Below are 17,814 nucleotides of genomic sequence, written 5' to 3' on the forward strand. Positions count from 1 at the left end.
GGCCCTCCCCTGCTTGTGTTCTCTGAAAAAAACCAAAACAAACAAAAACAAAACTTAAAAAAAAAACCCCATAAAGTTAGATACAAACTGGCTAATGTCTTACAGGGTAGTAAACTACATACAACCTTTGGCGTTATCCATTCCACTGAAAAGCAAGTAGGGACTTGCATCCCTCCGGACATAAATCTACAGTTTAACATGTAGCTTCAAGTATAGGACCTTTAATCAGTAGTGAACAGTGAATCCCATTTACTGTTCGTATCAAGAACCCTCGACCCATAACTGCAAACCTCGGTATTTATTTTCTGAATAATTTTGCTGTTTTACTTTTTTATGCAAAATTTCTTGTTTAAAATGCCACATTGGCCAGGGGCACCTGCCTGGCTCAGTTGGAAGAGCGTGTGACTCTTGATCTCGGGGTTGTGAGTTTGAGTCCCACGTTGGGTGTAGAGATAACTGAGAAAAAATTAAAAAATGTGACATGGGCCAAACAGAAGAGGTGTCTGGTCTGGATTTGGACCACCAACCGTTTGATTCCACCATCTCTGATTAATATTTATTAACACGTGCTGAATTCTAAGAGGAGCCAACTAATTTCTTGGATTTCACGTAGGTTCCATGGACTCCCTGAACAAAATGCACATGGGGAATCTCTGCACTCTGCGCCCACTTCGAGAACTCCTCTGGAGTTCTGCTTCACTTACAGGACCACCCACCGTGCTGTACTTTGAAAGACTCTCAGCAGCTACCTCATCCAGGATGAGCCAATCCAATGTTGTGAGACTCTGCAATGGGGACACGGAGACGGTAGACCAGCAGGTCACCTGAAGAGAAAACTTGTGAACTTGGGAGTTGTGTTCCTGGAAGCAGGAAAAGCTTGTTTTCCGAGAGAGAAGCAGCAGCAGATAACCATGACCTGGGAAGACACGCAGATTATGAAACAGTTGCCTACGTTCCTGATGGCATTCCAGTCCTTGTCCCAGTGTCTCTTTAGGCCCAGCTGTTTGGCCTTTGTGAGATGACCATACCTAGTCCTTTTAATTAATTGCCTTATGATTAAACTAGCTGTGAGAGCGTCTGCTACTTGCAACCAAGGAGTCTCTATAGAAAGAATAGGGCACTTGGCCGTGCCGCCGTGCACGGTACCAATTTGCAGGGTAGAGCCTGGAGCAAACTCCTGGCATAGTTTTTCTTTCTAAGTTGACTGGAGTCTAGTGTCAGGTAAGAAGTGTTATGTAAACAGTGGGTTCAGGGGATTCAGAATAAAGTCAACTAGAAACGTCAAAAAGACATATATGGACTTCAGAACATTTATTACTACTTAATGGGGCCAAAGGGGCAACACAAACCACTGAAAACATCACCGACTCACAGAAATAGTCACCTTGTCACCTTTTGGTTGAATTTGTTTATTTCACAAGGCTTCATTCACACATGAAAACAAGATACTAATCCAAGTTCATAACTGTTAAAAAAGTAAACATTTCTTGGGACAATGTACAATAAATTGCACTTTTCTTAACAAGCATTACATTTACAGATAGCATGTACTATACATAATACATGGAATTATGGAAACATCGAATTGGTCAGTGTTCACAGAGGCTGCTCATCCATGTTTCTTTTGTAGTCAGCACTACAATCAACTCCTTTCTTCTAGAACCTGTTTTCATCAGAGAAGTCATGGGCAAAATCACAGAACTCATAAAAATAAATGGTACAGAATTTCTGCTACCTCCTCAGCAAGGGAAAGGTAGGAGTTGAAAGAAAGGAAGTGATGCTCATTGAGAAAGTTCTTCCTTCATTTGAACTGAGGATCCAGACGTTATGCAAAACATCAAAAATGGAGAAAGTGAGGCAAAAGGCTATTGGGTCATCTTGGATTCTGGGACCATCTCCAGCTTTATTCTTGTGCTTGCATGACACCAGGGTCCTGATGCATTTATACACTTATAATTGAGTTTCCTCATACTTTATTCCACATATAATATAGTTATTAAACGTTACATTTTAATGGAAAAGATTTTACATGTTTTAACTCATTGCCAATGAAAAAGGAAAATAACTTTAAAATGTTTGGTTTTTACTCAACGATGCTTTAAAGTTTTCAGAATACTACTAATGACAGACCAAGGACGGAGGTGGAGAGAATGGACATGTTGATGATGTCTTTATAACATGTAACAAATTCATTCGGAGAGACACTGGCCGTGCAGTCTTTTAGATGGAAGCCGGGAAGGGAACACCTGACAGCCCACTGTAGTCCCTAAGCTACTTGTAAACACCTACTTTTCTCCTCACATCTCACAGTCATCAGCTGTGGAGGTACAGCCCACATGGAGGTGTTCATTTTGGTTAACTTTTGGGAGAGAGGGGAATTCCTAAGATTAAGGGCTTTGCCTGTATTACACGGACGTCACTTTGCGAAAGGAAAGGTGTTCTAGAACAGTTCCAGCTCAGCGTGACGTCAGCATGGCAACCAGAGGGAAAGACAGTTCTGTATTTGGTAGTAGGAGACACGGGCCACTAGACTTTTGGTTGGCCTCGGCTGTATTCAGTGGCACGGTACCTGGCTGTACAAGAAAGGCAGGGATGTTCCCTGTGGAACCCTACCACTCACGCGCACACGCAAATCTAACGGTGTTCAAGTTAAACAACAGAGTTGGTCCATTGTCTCATTTACTTGTAACTGAAGCAAGAAAAGCAGAGCTATTTTAGACTTTGTGGTTCGTTTTAACGAGGAAGTTGTACAATAGAATCCTCTTGCTGAGTAATTAAAAGTGTTCTTTCCCAGAGAGAGAAAACAGACCAGGTATTTAATTTTTTTAATTTATTTTTAAATTTTTCCCTTAAAGAGGTCCTGAAATCAGACAACCACTCTGGCAGGATAATTAGGCTGATTTCAGCTACAGAAAACAAGATCCCTTACATTAGTTAGATACATGATCTTCATCCTCAGTAACAAATCAACTCCTTTAAGGATTTCTCATCTCACACCCTAAACTGTGTATTCTCTTGTTTTTCTCACTTCCTCTGGGAAATAAAGCCATAGCTATTAACTGTTAAATATTTTAAGGAAATGGAGGAGGTGTTTGAGAAAAATAAATATTAATACATAGTATAAAGGAATGAAAATTTTGGAAAAAATATGAAACAAGATAACTATTATTATTAAATATCCCAACATCAGTGCAAAGATTGCTTTTGTACTTTACTATGGAAATTTAAGACGACCAGTGGAGAAATTACTAACTTACTAGCTGGGAGAGGGAAAGAGAGGTTATATATGGAAAGAGAGGTCGTAGGCCCATATGACATTCCTATTAGTGTTTCTGATAAGCACTCATAAACAGGACATTAGGTAACTGAGAATATCTTTGCATTAAATTATATGTAACTAAATATAACCAAATTGTGCCATAGCTTGGGATGTGGGAAGCTAGCAAACATGTGCACCGCAAAATTCAGCCTGGTTTCTTTCAGCTTGAAAGAATGTGTTAAACAAGAGTCTCGAGATACAAAAGCTAATGAACTGAACTATGAAATTGAAATTCATTCCCTTAATTTATTCTGCAGAATTTAATGAAAGAAGAAATCATCACTCTTTAGAATTCTGCAAATGTTGGATTTTTTGGAGGAATGTTTTCTACAACATATCCTAGGAAAAGACAAAAAAACACTCTAGAATATTTGGAAATTTCCTAGATATTTGGGTTAGTTGATATCTAAAAGAAATTCAAGAGAAGAGTGGCAATTTTTAAATATGTTTCAAAATAAGTGAAATTAAAACTAGCAGTTACTTAATACCGGGATGCACAAGTTTGCAAACTGTATGTGGGGAAGGATATGTGGTTTGGGAGAGTGCTATGAGAACATATTGAATGAATAATCACATCCTATACCAAATTTTGAATTTTCTATCTTTAGTATTGCTACTGACCCAAAGGCATTGCACAAAGGAACAGTTCAGACTTATGGTACCAATACACGTACCTAAGTATGATATGGAACTGGAGAAGAAGAAAAAAATCTATAGATGGCCACTAAAACCTTTTGAAAGAGTTAAGAGAAAATGCAAAAGACATTACACATTTGGAATGCAGGTACCTGGTGATTTTGTTTAAAGAAAAAAAGATGTTAGGGGCTCTGGAACTGAGCCAGGTGTACAGGTAAGGACTGAACCCACAGCCATTCTATTTGTCCCTCAACTGCGATGTAAGGAAAATACTGCAATTTAGGCATTCTGTGGAATGTGCTGATTTTTAGAGGTTAAAAAGAGCTCTTACAGTAAAACTATGAGAGTCACAAAACACAAAAGAACATCTTTAATTTAGCTGGCCATTTCATAAGGCAACTTGTACAAGGCTTCCTGGAATAAAAGCATAAAGTACCAGCAAAGCTAAAAAATTATACTGAATGATTTACAGAAACAAGTACCAAGATGCAATTTTTCTAGCCATTATATTTAAACAACAACAACAAAAAGATTACCTTTTCTAAATCACCGAGTAGGGAATATTAGTCAACACACACTCAAGAATGCTGGATTATTTTCTTTTTGGTACAAGGAAATGAATATTATAATGAAAGATGTCAGGACCAAACAAATAATTCTGTAAAAAAAGTATTATTTGATGAGTGTAACAAAGGGTAACATCCATATCGGTTTAATGGGTTGTAGATGATATAAACACAAGTGAAGGGGACTTAACTTTTTAGAGTTTAATGATCATTTTGGAGGAAAGGATCTACCACGAGCAACTTGTAGCACGTGCTCCCGGAGTCGAGATGGCTCTTCCTTAATTTTTACTTCCAAGAATGTGTTACTCTTAATTGCAACATGTGGCACAGACGAGAATCCCTGTGGCACTACAGAGTTTAAGGTCCTTGCTAAGAACGTGTTCAACAATGAAGCCAAGGATGAGTATCACTAAATGTTATTGTACATGCTGGCAGCAGTTTGGGTGGTGCAAAGGACCGAAGGCCTCCAAACTAGCTTAGAAGATGGGAAAATTGGTTTTGTCCTTACCAAAGGATTTCCTGCAAGGACGATCCACACAGACATGTTAAATATCATTGAAAAAACAATTTCCACCAACTTTTAAACACTAGCTTTCCCTTTCCAGGAGATAAGTATTTCTATAAAGGTTTTGTATTCAATCAAAAATGTTACCAATGCATTCGCATCTCTTCCTCTCGGGTACCAAGGGCACATTTGTAGGGAGATACAGAAATCAGGAAAAGTTGCCCAACAGTAAACTAAGATCATGTGAAGCTGGCCTGTATTTCCCATTTCATAACTTTAAAAAGCTACAGTATATTAGTGTTTCCTTAGCAAATATATGTCAATATCAAATGAAATACTCTGTCCCTGGTTCTCCATTTCATTTTAAGCACAGTGTCTGAACCTGGGCCTCTCTAGGCTTGTCTGGTAAAGGTTCCCTAATGCTGCCGCTCACACTAGACCCTCCTGACTTCACGTTTGCTGCAAGTGTTCATACTTAGGAATATGCAATCCCCATGCAGAGTTTCTCAAAAGGACCCGTTAGAATACTAGGGCCAAATGGTTTATCTTCTCCTGCGTTTATCAAAATCCCAGTGCCTTTCATCTAGCGTGTATTGTCAATAGTCTATCTTATTCTATGATTCTTGCCACTTCACTTCCAGATATACCCAACAGAAAATGAAAATAAACTAATTCCTTCTGGGGACTGCTCAATCCCAGGTTTACTCTTTGGACAGGATTATCGTTATCCAGGGAATCACTTTCGGGAAGAAACCTGATGGTCGTCACGAATGGCCCCACAGTGTGCTTTCTGTGAATAAGTCCTGAAAAGTTAAGAGCTTTCGGTTTCAATCTTTTTTTCTTTCTTTCTTCTTCTTTTTTTTTATTTGCTGTGACAAATATCATCTTATCACTTCAACCTTGGAATAAAAGACATCTCCATTTTTATGGAAGATAAAAGTAATTACGAATAATTAGTTCTAAATAAAAGGCATTTAGTTCTGAATTACTTATTTCCAACTAAACATCAGGCATATAAAATAATGTGTAATCACTATGATGGAACTGAACGTGGCCTCCCATGAAGAAGCTCGAAAACAGGTATTCAACATAAGTCAGGGCAGTTTAAGTAACATCCCTTTGAAAAGTATCAAACAAGAAAGAGAGCTACTGAAAGATTCTGGCTTGCTTTCTGGCCTCCTTTACTTTCCTTCAAAGGGACACTGGGGAGAGTCCTCCTGGGTTTCTGTCACTTTGATCATTGTGCTCTTGTGCTCGGGCGAGGCTGGAACTATGTGCTCTCCTTGGGTGGCTGGGTGGCCTGTGGTGGCTGCAGCGGCTGGGTGCCCGTGGCCGTTTTGATAGAGTTCAGGGTTTTGCTAAACCAAGAGTTTTTTGCAGCTTGGATTTCATTCATAAGGGCTCCTCTCTGATGTTCAAGTTCCTAATTAAAAAAAGAAAATCATTGCATTGTATAAATGTTTACCCTCTGCCCCCCAAATTAAGAGTATACTGCTTTTTGGAATCCCCAAGTCTGTATGAGCCATAGCTTTCCTCCCACAAAACCCAGGAGAGATTAAATTGGCTTCTTAATGCACTTTAGAGTTAAAAGAGTTACCGCTGAAAATCAGAAACTGCTTTCTCTGAACAGTGAAATGAAACCTCATTTAAAAAAAAAAAAAAAAAAAAAGAAACCTCATTTTATCCACCCCCCCCACCCCCCCCACCCCGGGCAATCTCGGTCCGAATTTAGGCTCGGGTTCGAAACCACAACTAAACATAGACGTGTGCATGGGCTGAATCTGAATTTTCACTGATAGTGTAAGCATGAATGAGTTCTAGTTCCAAACACATGGTCTTTGCCCCTGAGGACATACAGGGTCCAGCACAAAAATAGGTTATGGCGATGGGTAAGGATCTTGGGGAAAAGGGAATGGGGAACAGTCCATCAGAATCCAGGATGATTTTTCTAATTATGTTATCTTCCAACATGGAAAGAGATTATGGGAAAAGGGATCTGGTAAAACCAGGGAAAGACGAAGGATAGAAAGCCCCTCCAAGAAGCAGGGGTATCAGCCAATGTTCAACTGTTCAGGGAGGGATAATGGAGAAAGTCTGGCCTTTCATTTTCAGGATCAGCTACCAAAGTGGCTAAGTTCGATGAGAAAGGACCTTGGCAAAAAACACAAAAAACCGGAAAAAGCATATGCCTAAGTTCCCCCAAGATCTCATTTTAATTATTACATTTTCATTTAAAACTATGCGTTTATGTCACTGCTTAAACACGATGACGTAACATGCGACTACGCGGGACACCTCGGTAGGCAAACAACGTAATCACCTATGGAAGCGTCTCAGACTCTGAGCCAGACACGCACGTTCCAAAGCGTGAGAAGGTGTCCCGGCGCCCTAACTGTTTGCTCCTGTTGATCCTTTACCAGATCACCAACCTGGATTTTGCACTTAGCCTCCACCAGCTGCAGCTTGGTCTGCGCCAATTCCAGCTCCAACTCCCTCAGCTGCTTCTTCAGGGAGTCCTTCTCGTCGTCCGGCTCGATCCCCTGGTCCTCTCTGCTGATGGCCGCTAGTTTCAAAGTGCCCTCTTTGCTGAAAATGTCACTGCAGTGTTTACACGTCATCATCTTACCCTGAAACATCCGAAAGGGATAACCAACCTCAAACCATTTCATAGCATAACGCGCTTCCTGAAACAACAGGACACGGGTTTTATTGAGACTCTGCTTGTGGTCATCAGATGCAGGTCTGTTTCTGGAGGTAATTACTTGTCTTGTGCTGCCACCAAAATGGTTTTAGTCAGCACAAAACCCAACTTTGCAAGATAGGTGCTCCTTTTTTTCCATAAAGTATCTCTAGGGAGACCCTGGAAACGGAAAATATTATAGCATCTCTCTGAAATCTGTTCTAGGAATGTTGGGCTTCCACTCCTCTTCCTCGAGCGCCATGCCATACGCTCTACGAGCAGTGTCTCGTTTAATCCTACAGCGAGGTCATCAGGTACTATTAAAACCCCCATTGTACCCGTGAAGAAACTCAGAGTTTAAGTACCTAGCCCACAGCAGACTGAGAAAGGGCATGATGACTAACCTAAATCTATCCTTGCCACAAATAAAGCTTAGGTCCTTTTGTTCAGCTTTAAGCAAAGATGACCATTACTGTTCCAGGTAATGAAGGTAACTCTGCCACATGCCGAGATTGCCAAACACACAGCACTCTCTTCAAGACAACAGTGCTATTGTTGTCTTAAAATATATGGAATATTTCTATTTTAATGTACTATCATTATAATCTGTCCACAACAGAAACCATATTCCTCTCTTCACACACGCGCACACACACGCACACACACACAGAGCAACTCTCCCCACACTTCTGTGTCATTGTGCCTATTTCTACCATTTAGGCCTGAACACTTTGGGGTTATCTTCTCATTGCCTCCTCCTTCAATCCATATTCAGCTGGTCATTAAATGATTTCTCTGACATGTCCAAGCTCCCCCATCCCAGGCCTGAATCCCTAAAAGTCACCTTCTCAGCCCCCACTGATTTCTTTCTTCTCCCATCCTTAAAGCACTCTTCAGATTCCTACCTGATTAATATTCATTAGTCACTTAAAAGATATTTGTAACTCTCAAGAACCTTTTGAGGATAATCAGCCCGCTACTGGCACTAAATAGGCACACAGCAAGTATTTGTTATATATATTTATTGTTGACCAAATAAAATGTTAAAGTGGTGGCTTTTGATCTTAAATGATGAAAAGTTTACCAAGCTGGGTAAGCAGTGTTATTAGGCTGAACTGAGGGAGGAGGACATTTCAGCAGGGAGAACACTGTGTGCAGAGACACCGGCCCTTCACAGGACCGCAGGGAGCCTGAGATGGCTCGAGCGGGAGTAAATGGCGCAAAAGGGAGAGGCAGGAAGTGAGAAGGGTTCTCCACGGCCATGATGTAACGGTCCTTAAATGTAATGCTATCGAATCCTGCTTTTATCCTACAGAAAATGCATTCACTCACTCTATCCTGTGCTATCTGTTGGAGAGAGACCAATGAGCCTCATGACGCTGCAGTCAGGCGAACACGCTGAGTACAAAGCTGTGGTAGAGACTGCAGGTTCCCACCAGATCCGTCTCCCGCGCTGCCAGCGGTGAGCCTGACGCAGCGCTCCCCTTCTTCCCTGATAACAGAACTCCTGATTTTATTTGGGCTGGCAGTTTGCCCAGTTACAAGGTGCCATTTCCCAGACTCCCCTGAGGCAAGGTGTGCCCATGAAATTAAGTTCTGATATGTGAGCGGAAGGAAGTGTGGTAGGGAGCTTAAGGAAGCTACTTAGAGCTCACCCTGCTGGAGCTGGGCCCTCGTACCGTCCCGTCGCATCTCCTTCCAGCCTAACATTCTACCATGGAATGTGGGTGTGATGGAAGAAACTCCAGTTGACAGGTTTGACTTTTAGGTCACCGTGAGGATGGAAGGTCACTAATGCTGTGGATGTGGGTCACTAATAACTGATGAGCTTGGACTGCTGATGAAACCACGGATCTTTCTAGCCCTAGACTTATTTTTACATGAGAGAATCAACATCTTCTATGTTTAAGCCAATGTTGATTTGGGTTCCTATATGTGGCCAATCTAAGTCTAAACTGATGCAGAGAGAGAGTCAAATATACACTGGGGAATGCTCATTCTGATCACAGAGTAGAGGATTATCTGAAGGGGGAACGGTGTCATGGGAGGATGGAAAAAGCAAAAGCTGCAGCATCGCGCCAAACGAAATGAAAAGGAAGTAGCTCTGATGAAACAGGATGTAGTATGGAAATGACTAAGGGTATGGAGAGTAGAGTCCCACTCCCTGGGTTCAAATCCTGGCATTACTGTTTACCGGCTAAGTGACCTTGAGATCATGAATTACCTATTTTAGTAATCATCAATAAAAACAAGACATGGTAAATCATTAAAAAGAAGATATAATAGTATCTACTTTCTCAGAAGCTGTGAGGATTAAATGGGGAAATCCGTGGAACAGTACACACAGTAAGTGTTTAATAGGTGTTAGTTATTCTTTATTCAGCTAAAACAAGTTCAAATTCCTCTTCCCGAATATCATGGCCTCTCATTAGATAACCCTACCTCCTTATCCAGTATTTCCCTCTATTCCTTCGTACATATGCTAATCACACAGTCTCCTTGATGAAATACCAAAATGCTCATTCCAATTTCTGGGTCTTCAATAACAGTTTTTTCCAGAATGTCATTAAAAATTTTTTTTTTTATTTTTAATGTTTATATATTTGTGTGTGTGTGTGAGAAAGAGAGAAAGAGAGAGAGAGAGAGAGAGAGAGAGAGAGGCAATGCAAGCAGGGAAGGGGCAGAGAGACAGGGAGACACAGAATCCAAAGCAGGCTCCAGGCTCTGATCTGTCAGCACAGAGCCCGATACAGGGCTTGAACCTGTGAACCATGAGATCATGACCCGAGCCAAAGTTGGATGCTTAACCGACTGAGCCACCCAGGTGCCCCCAGAATGTCTTTTTTAAATCCTTCTAACAGAATTCTACCCATCCTGCTTCAGTCCAACCTCCTCCATAAAGTCATCTCTGGTCTGTAGTTCTTATGATTTTGCTTTCTCTACAACCCGGATTGTCATCCAACTCAACGCTGACTTACATGCTTTTGAACTATTTCCTAAAGGTTTCATGGGCATATGTATAACTTGCTCCTGCAGGAAAATTCTAAGCTTCCTGTTATACATAATTTCCATAAAACAATAGAAGTCTAATAGCTGTGCACATAGTTGGATGCTCAATAAAACCTCGAGTATCCATGTAAATCCATTTCATTTCTATTTCCACAAAGATTTTAGTTCAGGATGGTGAACCCTTTTATGCCAAGGCACTTCATCAACTGAGTGTCGGTCAGTGTAAAAAGAATGATAAAGGCTAAGTACGAAGAGGGGTAAAGGTGGACCAGAGAGCAAAGGTATGAGCCCCGAATTCTAGGGTTTGGGCGGGGAGATGACCAGCTTTATAGTCACTAATAATCTCAGAATGTTTAAGAAAAAAACACGTTTGGAATACAAAGTCAGAACAAGGTTCATATTTCAGTTCTCATGTCTCAGGTTTTCAGGTTATAAACTTATAAAAATATGTATCTATTGTATGCCAACTACTAAGCTAAGCACTTTGTATATGTTATCTTATTTAATCTGCAAAATAACCTGATGAGGCAGGTAATGTTATGTCTGTTTTACAGGATACAAAATAAAGCTTCGAGAGGTAAATAACTTGTCCAAGTTGTTAAATGAATGCATTTATTCACTAGCATGAAACCCGAATATATTCAAAGAGAACTCTGTCAGGTTTCTGTAACACAGATCACAAGAGCTGGGTGTGCCCACACTGCCTCTTAAGACCAATTCACGTGGTTTACTGTGGTTTCTATGGAATAAGCGATTGCTATTTTCACATAATCAACAAAAGGAGTTTTACCGCCAGGGGGCAGTATATAAAGAAATGCCATTGGTTTCCTTTAAAAACAACCCTCTAAAAAACTGGTGGAGAGCAATGGGATGATCCTCCTGGGTTGCACCCCGAAGCCACATCGATTCAGGCACAGGTGGGATGCAGGCTGCAGAGGCCTCCCAGGTGTCTACTGTCCCAGAATGCTCAGGGGCCTCTTGGGACAAGGCTAAAGTACTTACCACCTGCCTCTGACAAGCCCTAAGATTTATGGGGATGCAACCTTTCTGCTGGCTGGGAAGAGGATCGCGCCCCAGTCGGAGACAGATGCTGCTTCCCACAATTCCTAAATCCTTTGAAACAACGAGAGGGGCAGGGTGGGTGTGATGTCTCACAAACTGTCCTGCCCATGGGGCATCCTCACGGGCTGGGATCGTCCTATCCGGGACTGACTAAAGACTGTGTGAATTTGGAAGAAATACCAGAGATCTGTTTCATTCTTCCTCACCTTTACCACTTCCAGCTCCTCCTTGCTGGCTGTTTGCTGTTTCTCCAGTCTGGTACTTAACTGGGAGCAGATCTGAAGAAAAGAAAAGAGTTTCTTTACTGGAAAGTAGACCGACTCTTGCACAGCACGGGCACATGACTATTTATCAACTCATATGAATTACTCTCGCTTCTCGGATGATGCTAAAGAGATTGAGCAAAAGAACAGCCCCACAAATGCAATGCGCATCAGAAAGCCTGACAGTGTTCTGTGTGTAAAGCCTATCTTAGTCTTAATTAGAGGAAAAACACGTGGGGTATTTTGATTTCTGTCACTAGCCAAATCTGTGACTAGTTCCAGTGGATTCCTGTCCTATTTTGGAATCAACCTATGGCATCTTTGCTGAGTGTCAGTTCTGTGCAAGGTACCATTCTGGAAATCTGATGAAAAGAATGCTGGACCAGAAACTGCTCGTGTCTACAGTCACACAGAGAGTCTCTGTTTTCAATTACCAGAGTTTCCCTAAAACGTGGCAGAGGGGATAAAACAGTTAAAATGACCAGAAATTAATAAAGACTAAAATTCTGATCTCGTGGTTTGGCAACATGGAGTGAAATAAAAAGCCTGAGGTCCAGCTCTAGTAATTTCCTTGGGCAAACTCACGAATCTAAGCTTCAGTTCTCTCCTCAATACTAAGTGCCGTGCTGTGATAATCAATGGGGAAAAAAATGTACGTAAAGGATTCAGTATAGCGCCTGGCCTATAGTAAGTGCTCATTAAAGAAAATCTGATCATTACTGATTCTGAAAGAAGGTGCTAACAAGAAGTACTAGGGACAGGTAGAAATCAGTGCTTTCAAAGCTAAAACCAACCAGACAAACAAACAAGCCATTTGCTTAAAAAAAAATACTAGAAGTTCAAATTCCTTGAGTAACATATGAATCTTTTATTTTTGAAAAAATGGAGTAAAAAACGTTAGGGGATGTCAAATTTTAAAGTGCAACTTGAACTAAAAACGTAAAAGATCTACTTCTATTATCAAAACAGATATTTTTTTAAAAATCCCAGTCTACTCAAAAAATGGCTCTAGAGAGCAGGGCCTGCTGGTTGCGTTCAGTTTCTGATTTCTCCAGCTCTCAGCCTGTAAATGATGACTAGGGCTGTATCGGCTGATGTGAAAAAGAAGCAGTCTCCTCAGTAATTTTGGCAAACCAGAAACCCTTTCAAATAACCCCGAAGATTCCATAATAAGGACAATAATAGCCAATTCCAACTATAGAATGCTTTTGGATTATGTTTCATGTCCTAATTATCTTCAGACAGATGGGTCCGTTGCCTTTACATGACTGGTAGTGCCTGCCAGATAATATTCGAGAACAGTCCCAAAGATTACTATTTTGAAGAGTGCTACATATGGCGGCCACCCATGGCCTAATGTGGGGATGGAAAAAACCCATTTGCAGTGATGGCAAGTTCCATAGCGCATGGTCTTTAATGTTCCTCGTATTGGTTAATGTCTACCCATCCCTTCTCCTAGTTATCCAATCGGAAAATCTAGGGATCAGTGTTTTCCCTGGTCTCGCAAGAAATGACTACATTCCTCTTCTCCATTTTCATTACTACTTATTTTATTTCAGGGCCCTGTATTTTCTCACCTGGCCTCTGCTGTTAGCCTCTTACTGGTCCGTATCTTTGCTTGTGGGACTCCCCATTGGTTTCACATTTCTCACTGGGACAGATTAGTGCCACCAGTATTTCCCCCATCATGCCACTTTCTTGCTCAAACATTCCTACTATAAACAGAATAAAATCCAAGCTCCTCAGTCTAACTGAAGAACCCTCCTTGAACTGGGACCCAACTCACCTTTACTTCTTTTCTGTACTTGAAACTCTTGACAAAACAAAACTATTTCTATTCGCTAACTTATCTCCGTGGCTTTGCGTGTGTTCTCTGTTCCCCATTTCTTTCCTCCTCTGCCTCCGCACACCCAAATCTTGCCTCGCCTTCGAAGCACCGCTCAAATCAACCCTCCTCTAGGAAGGGTTTTATTTCCCATGGTCAGTAAGTTCCCTTTTCTCTTATTTGTGCACAGGTGTTATCTCCCTGTTACAAGAGCAGCGTCTAAAGGGGAGAAATTGAATTAACTCCTCTTTTATTCCCCCAAAGAATCAAGCCTCTCAGACAGCAGACATTAAATAAACATATATTGATTATCATAAAAGAGAGTAAGACAGCTCTGAAGCCTTATTTCTAAGCAATCTTCCACAAAGGAGAAGAACCCTTCTGAAAAGACGTTCATAATATATGAAGTGCACTGGTCGCAAATATCAGCATGGATGACATAACTCACATTTTTATTTACATAGCAGCAATGCATATTCAGTATATTACAGTGATTATTTCTAATTGGCAAGGTTAAGGGGGGAGGGTTTCTTTGTGCGTTTCTACCCTTTCTCAATTTTCCATGAGGAACAGAAATTTCATTTCTAAGCAGAAAAACACATGTTAATAAAAAAGAGTAAGAATCAGACTTCAAACTCCCATATGAGGCAAGAGACCCCAGAGAAATTCTTAAGCTGAGGAGGTGGCACAATACGGTGCCTTGATTCTGGAACACTGGAACTTCAGCAGTCCACTCGAGGCTTTCTCGGCAATGTGGAGTCCTTGCCGTGTGCTAGGCATGAGCAGCAGGCACGAGATGATACTACACAAGCTGGAAAGAGGGCTTTCTGGAAGCATTCTGGCGATGGGGTCAGGGCCAGATGCATCCTCAAGGAGAGCAAACCCTCTGCTAAGAGATCAAAGGTTCCCAACAGAATGTCTCCTGCTAGCATTGGCCACGGTTGGGTAAGGCCACAGAGCCATGTGGGATGAGGAATCGCTAAACCTTAGTCCTCTGCAAAGAGGCAAATGTTACTGGGGAGGTCTATTTGAAATCATCTTCTGAGTAGGGCAGAGACGGGATCCCAATGGTAATAATCCAGTTTCCTGTTCCTCTGAATCTACCAAACATCGTAAACAGCCAACAGATTGTTCTGTTCGGTCCGCTCACTGTCTATTTCAGCGGAGAAAGTAAGCCACCCAGTGTAATGAATGTACGTAGTCACTATTCTGGAAACTCTAAAAACAAAAAAATGTTTTTTTACCCAAAGAGAAACAATAAGAAAAATCACTTTTATAGCAACATGAGCCACAGTAGCACACTACCTGCTTATACTCAGCGATGATCGCAGTGGTCTTCTTTATTTCATATTCTGCCTTCTCCAGCTGTTTCCGAAAGACTTCTTTCAGCTAGAGAGAGGGAGGATGCAAAACATCAAGACTCAAAGTCCTCATCAATTTCTACAAACACCTATACTTAAGTCGGCTCGGTTTGGTCAATGCCAACGTTAACAACTACAACTAGATAAATTTTCCTCTCTGAAGCTATTTCTCGAGCATTTGAAAAGCCTAATCATGTCCAGAGATGCAGAAATATTTCTTTCCTGTAATGTGTAAGACATATGAGCCCTATGAGCCCATCATAGAGCTGCTTATCACTTACTGTATAAATATATTATTAAATAAGTGTCCCTTCTGAAGCTATCTTTATTCTTATGAAGAGTCTAAAACAAAACATCAGGGCAACGTTGCGCATAATCTTACTGCTAGGTAAGAAATTACTGAAGGGCACCTGGGTGGCTCAGTCAGTTGAGCGAGCGACTTCAGCTCAGGTCATGAGCTCACAGTTTGTGAGTTCGAGCTCCACGTCGGGGTCTGTGCTGACAGCTCAGAGGTGGAACCTGCTTTGGATTCTGTGTCTCCCCCGCCCTCTCTCTCTCTCTCTCTCTCTCTCTCTCTAGCCCTTCCCCACTAGCACTCTGTCTCTCTCTCTCAAAAATAAACATTAAAAAAAAATTAAAAAAAAAAAAGAAATTACTGAAGCAGCATTTTGGGCCTTTCCATTCCCAGCCCCCTCCTATCACTACTGTTGTCTCTCTGAAGGTCGCAACAGGAAGTTTTTGAGGCTGGAGTCAGAGAAACCTGGAGGAAGGTAAGAGCTCTTGAGGTCAGGAGGTTCAGGGACTGAACAGTGACTGCAGAAGGAGCTAGCTTGACACACAATGCGGGTACTTACTACAGTCGCAGAAATGCTCGACTCTGGGTGCTAAACTGAAAACCACACTTATTTTTGTAGCCCAGCAGCTCCGGGATTCTAGGGTCGGGGAAGGGAGGTAGTGAAAAAGCACACATGCCACCAGACAAAAAGGAAGCGTTCAGTTCTTCCCAGGTTTTGGCCAAACAACCAAACACAAAACACTCTGGTTAATCTTTAAGCACATAACAGAATAAATGGATAAATTCTGTTTGGCAGCCTCCCAGTTATGAATGGGGTGTGCTCCGTATTTGCTAATTCGCACATGATTGTGATTTATAACTGGACTCCTTATTGTCGGATGCTTTCCAGATTTCTTCATGTTTGCTATGTTCTTAAATTCTAAAAGCAATTTCTGGGTTATATTGATTCAAACTTAGTTGTTTGTATTCGTCTGTGTTCTCTGTCTTACATAATTTAAGGATGTAAGTCACACCTTCCTCCCCTCCTACAGTAAGGCCCCACTGACTTTAGGACAGACTTAGAAAGCTGAGGGGCTTTGAGCAAGTGTCACTTAATTCTCGAAACTATGGTTTCCTTATCTGACATACGAAGAGCATAATCGCTATCTCGCAAAGGCACTATAATGATTAACACAGGATATATGCACACACACACACACACACACACACACACACACACATCAAGGAGAGTGAAGAAGTATGGATTAAACTAATTAATTTGCAGGGGAGCCTGGATGGCTCAGTCAGTTAAGTATCCAACTTCTAATCTCGGCTCAGGTCACAATCGCATAGCTTATGAGTTCAAGCCCCACTTCGGGCTCTGCACTGACAATGTGGAGCCTGCTTAGGATTCGCTCTCTCTCTCAAAATAAATAAATAAACTTAAAAGAATAATTAATTTGCCAATAGCTTCATTCTTTACCCAAAGTACTGAATTGGGCCCCCAAATGCAGGAGGTAAAGAAAAACACAAAACCCATCAAAACGCCTAGTTCAAACTGGATGATCAGCTCCTGAAAATTTTTGAGTGGGAAAAAAATCTTGGTCCACACTAAATGCCAAGAGTCATTTCATCATTTAAAAAAAAAAATCATGAAACACTTTTTATAAACCCTGGAAGGTGCTAAAGGATGCATCCATTCATCAGAAACTTAAGTGGATTTCTTCTGCTTGGATGCAGGTCTTTGAAACGCTTTATGTTCTGTTTTATATTTAGTGTTATTGATGTCTTAGAATGAAACTCATTAAAATAAGTGAGTTAATCCTGCCTGGCTGGGACTGACAGACAGAGGACATTGGTGAAGTGGGCCTGCTCTTTCTTAGGGAAGCCTGAAGCCTCAACTCTCTGGGTGGAGAGGCCCCTCCTGTCACTTATGTGGAACGCCTTTGCCACGGTGGCATCTTGCAGCTGAACAGCCTCACAACTCGTACGATGACTGGAGGGTGCTAACAACAAGGCTTGTTCCCAAAGAGCTGCTTTTTCTATTCCCCCCGGGAGTAAGGGTTGAGAGCTCTGCCAGGAACGTTCTTCTAAGGCATGAATCAGGAAAATCGGGCGTGACTGACTGAGACAGCTTGCAGCAGAGATCTCTGTGGGCTTTCCGCTTCATAATCCTCCTAAAATACTGCTGAAGTCAATTACCTTGGAGACACGACACAAACTTTGCGGATTCGTCAAGGCTCTTGGATCGCAATTCCAAGTTACTAAACTTAGAGGAAGCTTAACACTCTCGCTAGACATCTGAGTCAAGGCA

General features: G+C 41.5%; 1 protein-coding gene across 11 annotated transcripts in view; it reads right to left on the minus strand.

The window, feature by feature from the left end:
• Positions 1 to 1,393: 1,393 nt before the first annotated feature.
• RABGAP1L (RAB GTPase activating protein 1 like) overlaps positions 1,394 to 17,814 on the minus strand; it is a 753,664-nt gene continuing 737,243 nt past the window's right edge. For all 11 annotated transcript variants that reach the window (XM_053909255.1, XM_053909254.1, XM_053909257.1 and 8 more), the window contains 4 exons: positions 15,171 to 15,254; positions 11,984 to 12,055; positions 7,456 to 7,653; positions 1,394 to 6,449 (listed from right to left, as the gene is read on the minus strand). In XM_053909255.1, coding sequence (XP_053765230.1) covers positions 6,297 to 6,449; positions 7,456 to 7,653; positions 11,984 to 12,055; positions 15,171 to 15,254 — 507 coding nt within the window. In that variant the 3' untranslated portion in view covers positions 1,394 to 6,296. The remainder of the gene's footprint in view (positions 6,450 to 7,455; positions 7,654 to 11,983; positions 12,056 to 15,170; positions 15,255 to 17,814) is intronic.

The sequence above is a fragment of the Panthera pardus genome, unplaced genomic scaffold (genome assembly GCF_024362965.1).
Source record: "Panthera pardus isolate Hobbes unplaced genomic scaffold, ASM2436296v1 HiC_scaffold_21, whole genome shotgun sequence".
Lineage (NCBI taxonomy): Eukaryota > Metazoa > Chordata > Mammalia > Carnivora > Felidae > Panthera > Panthera pardus.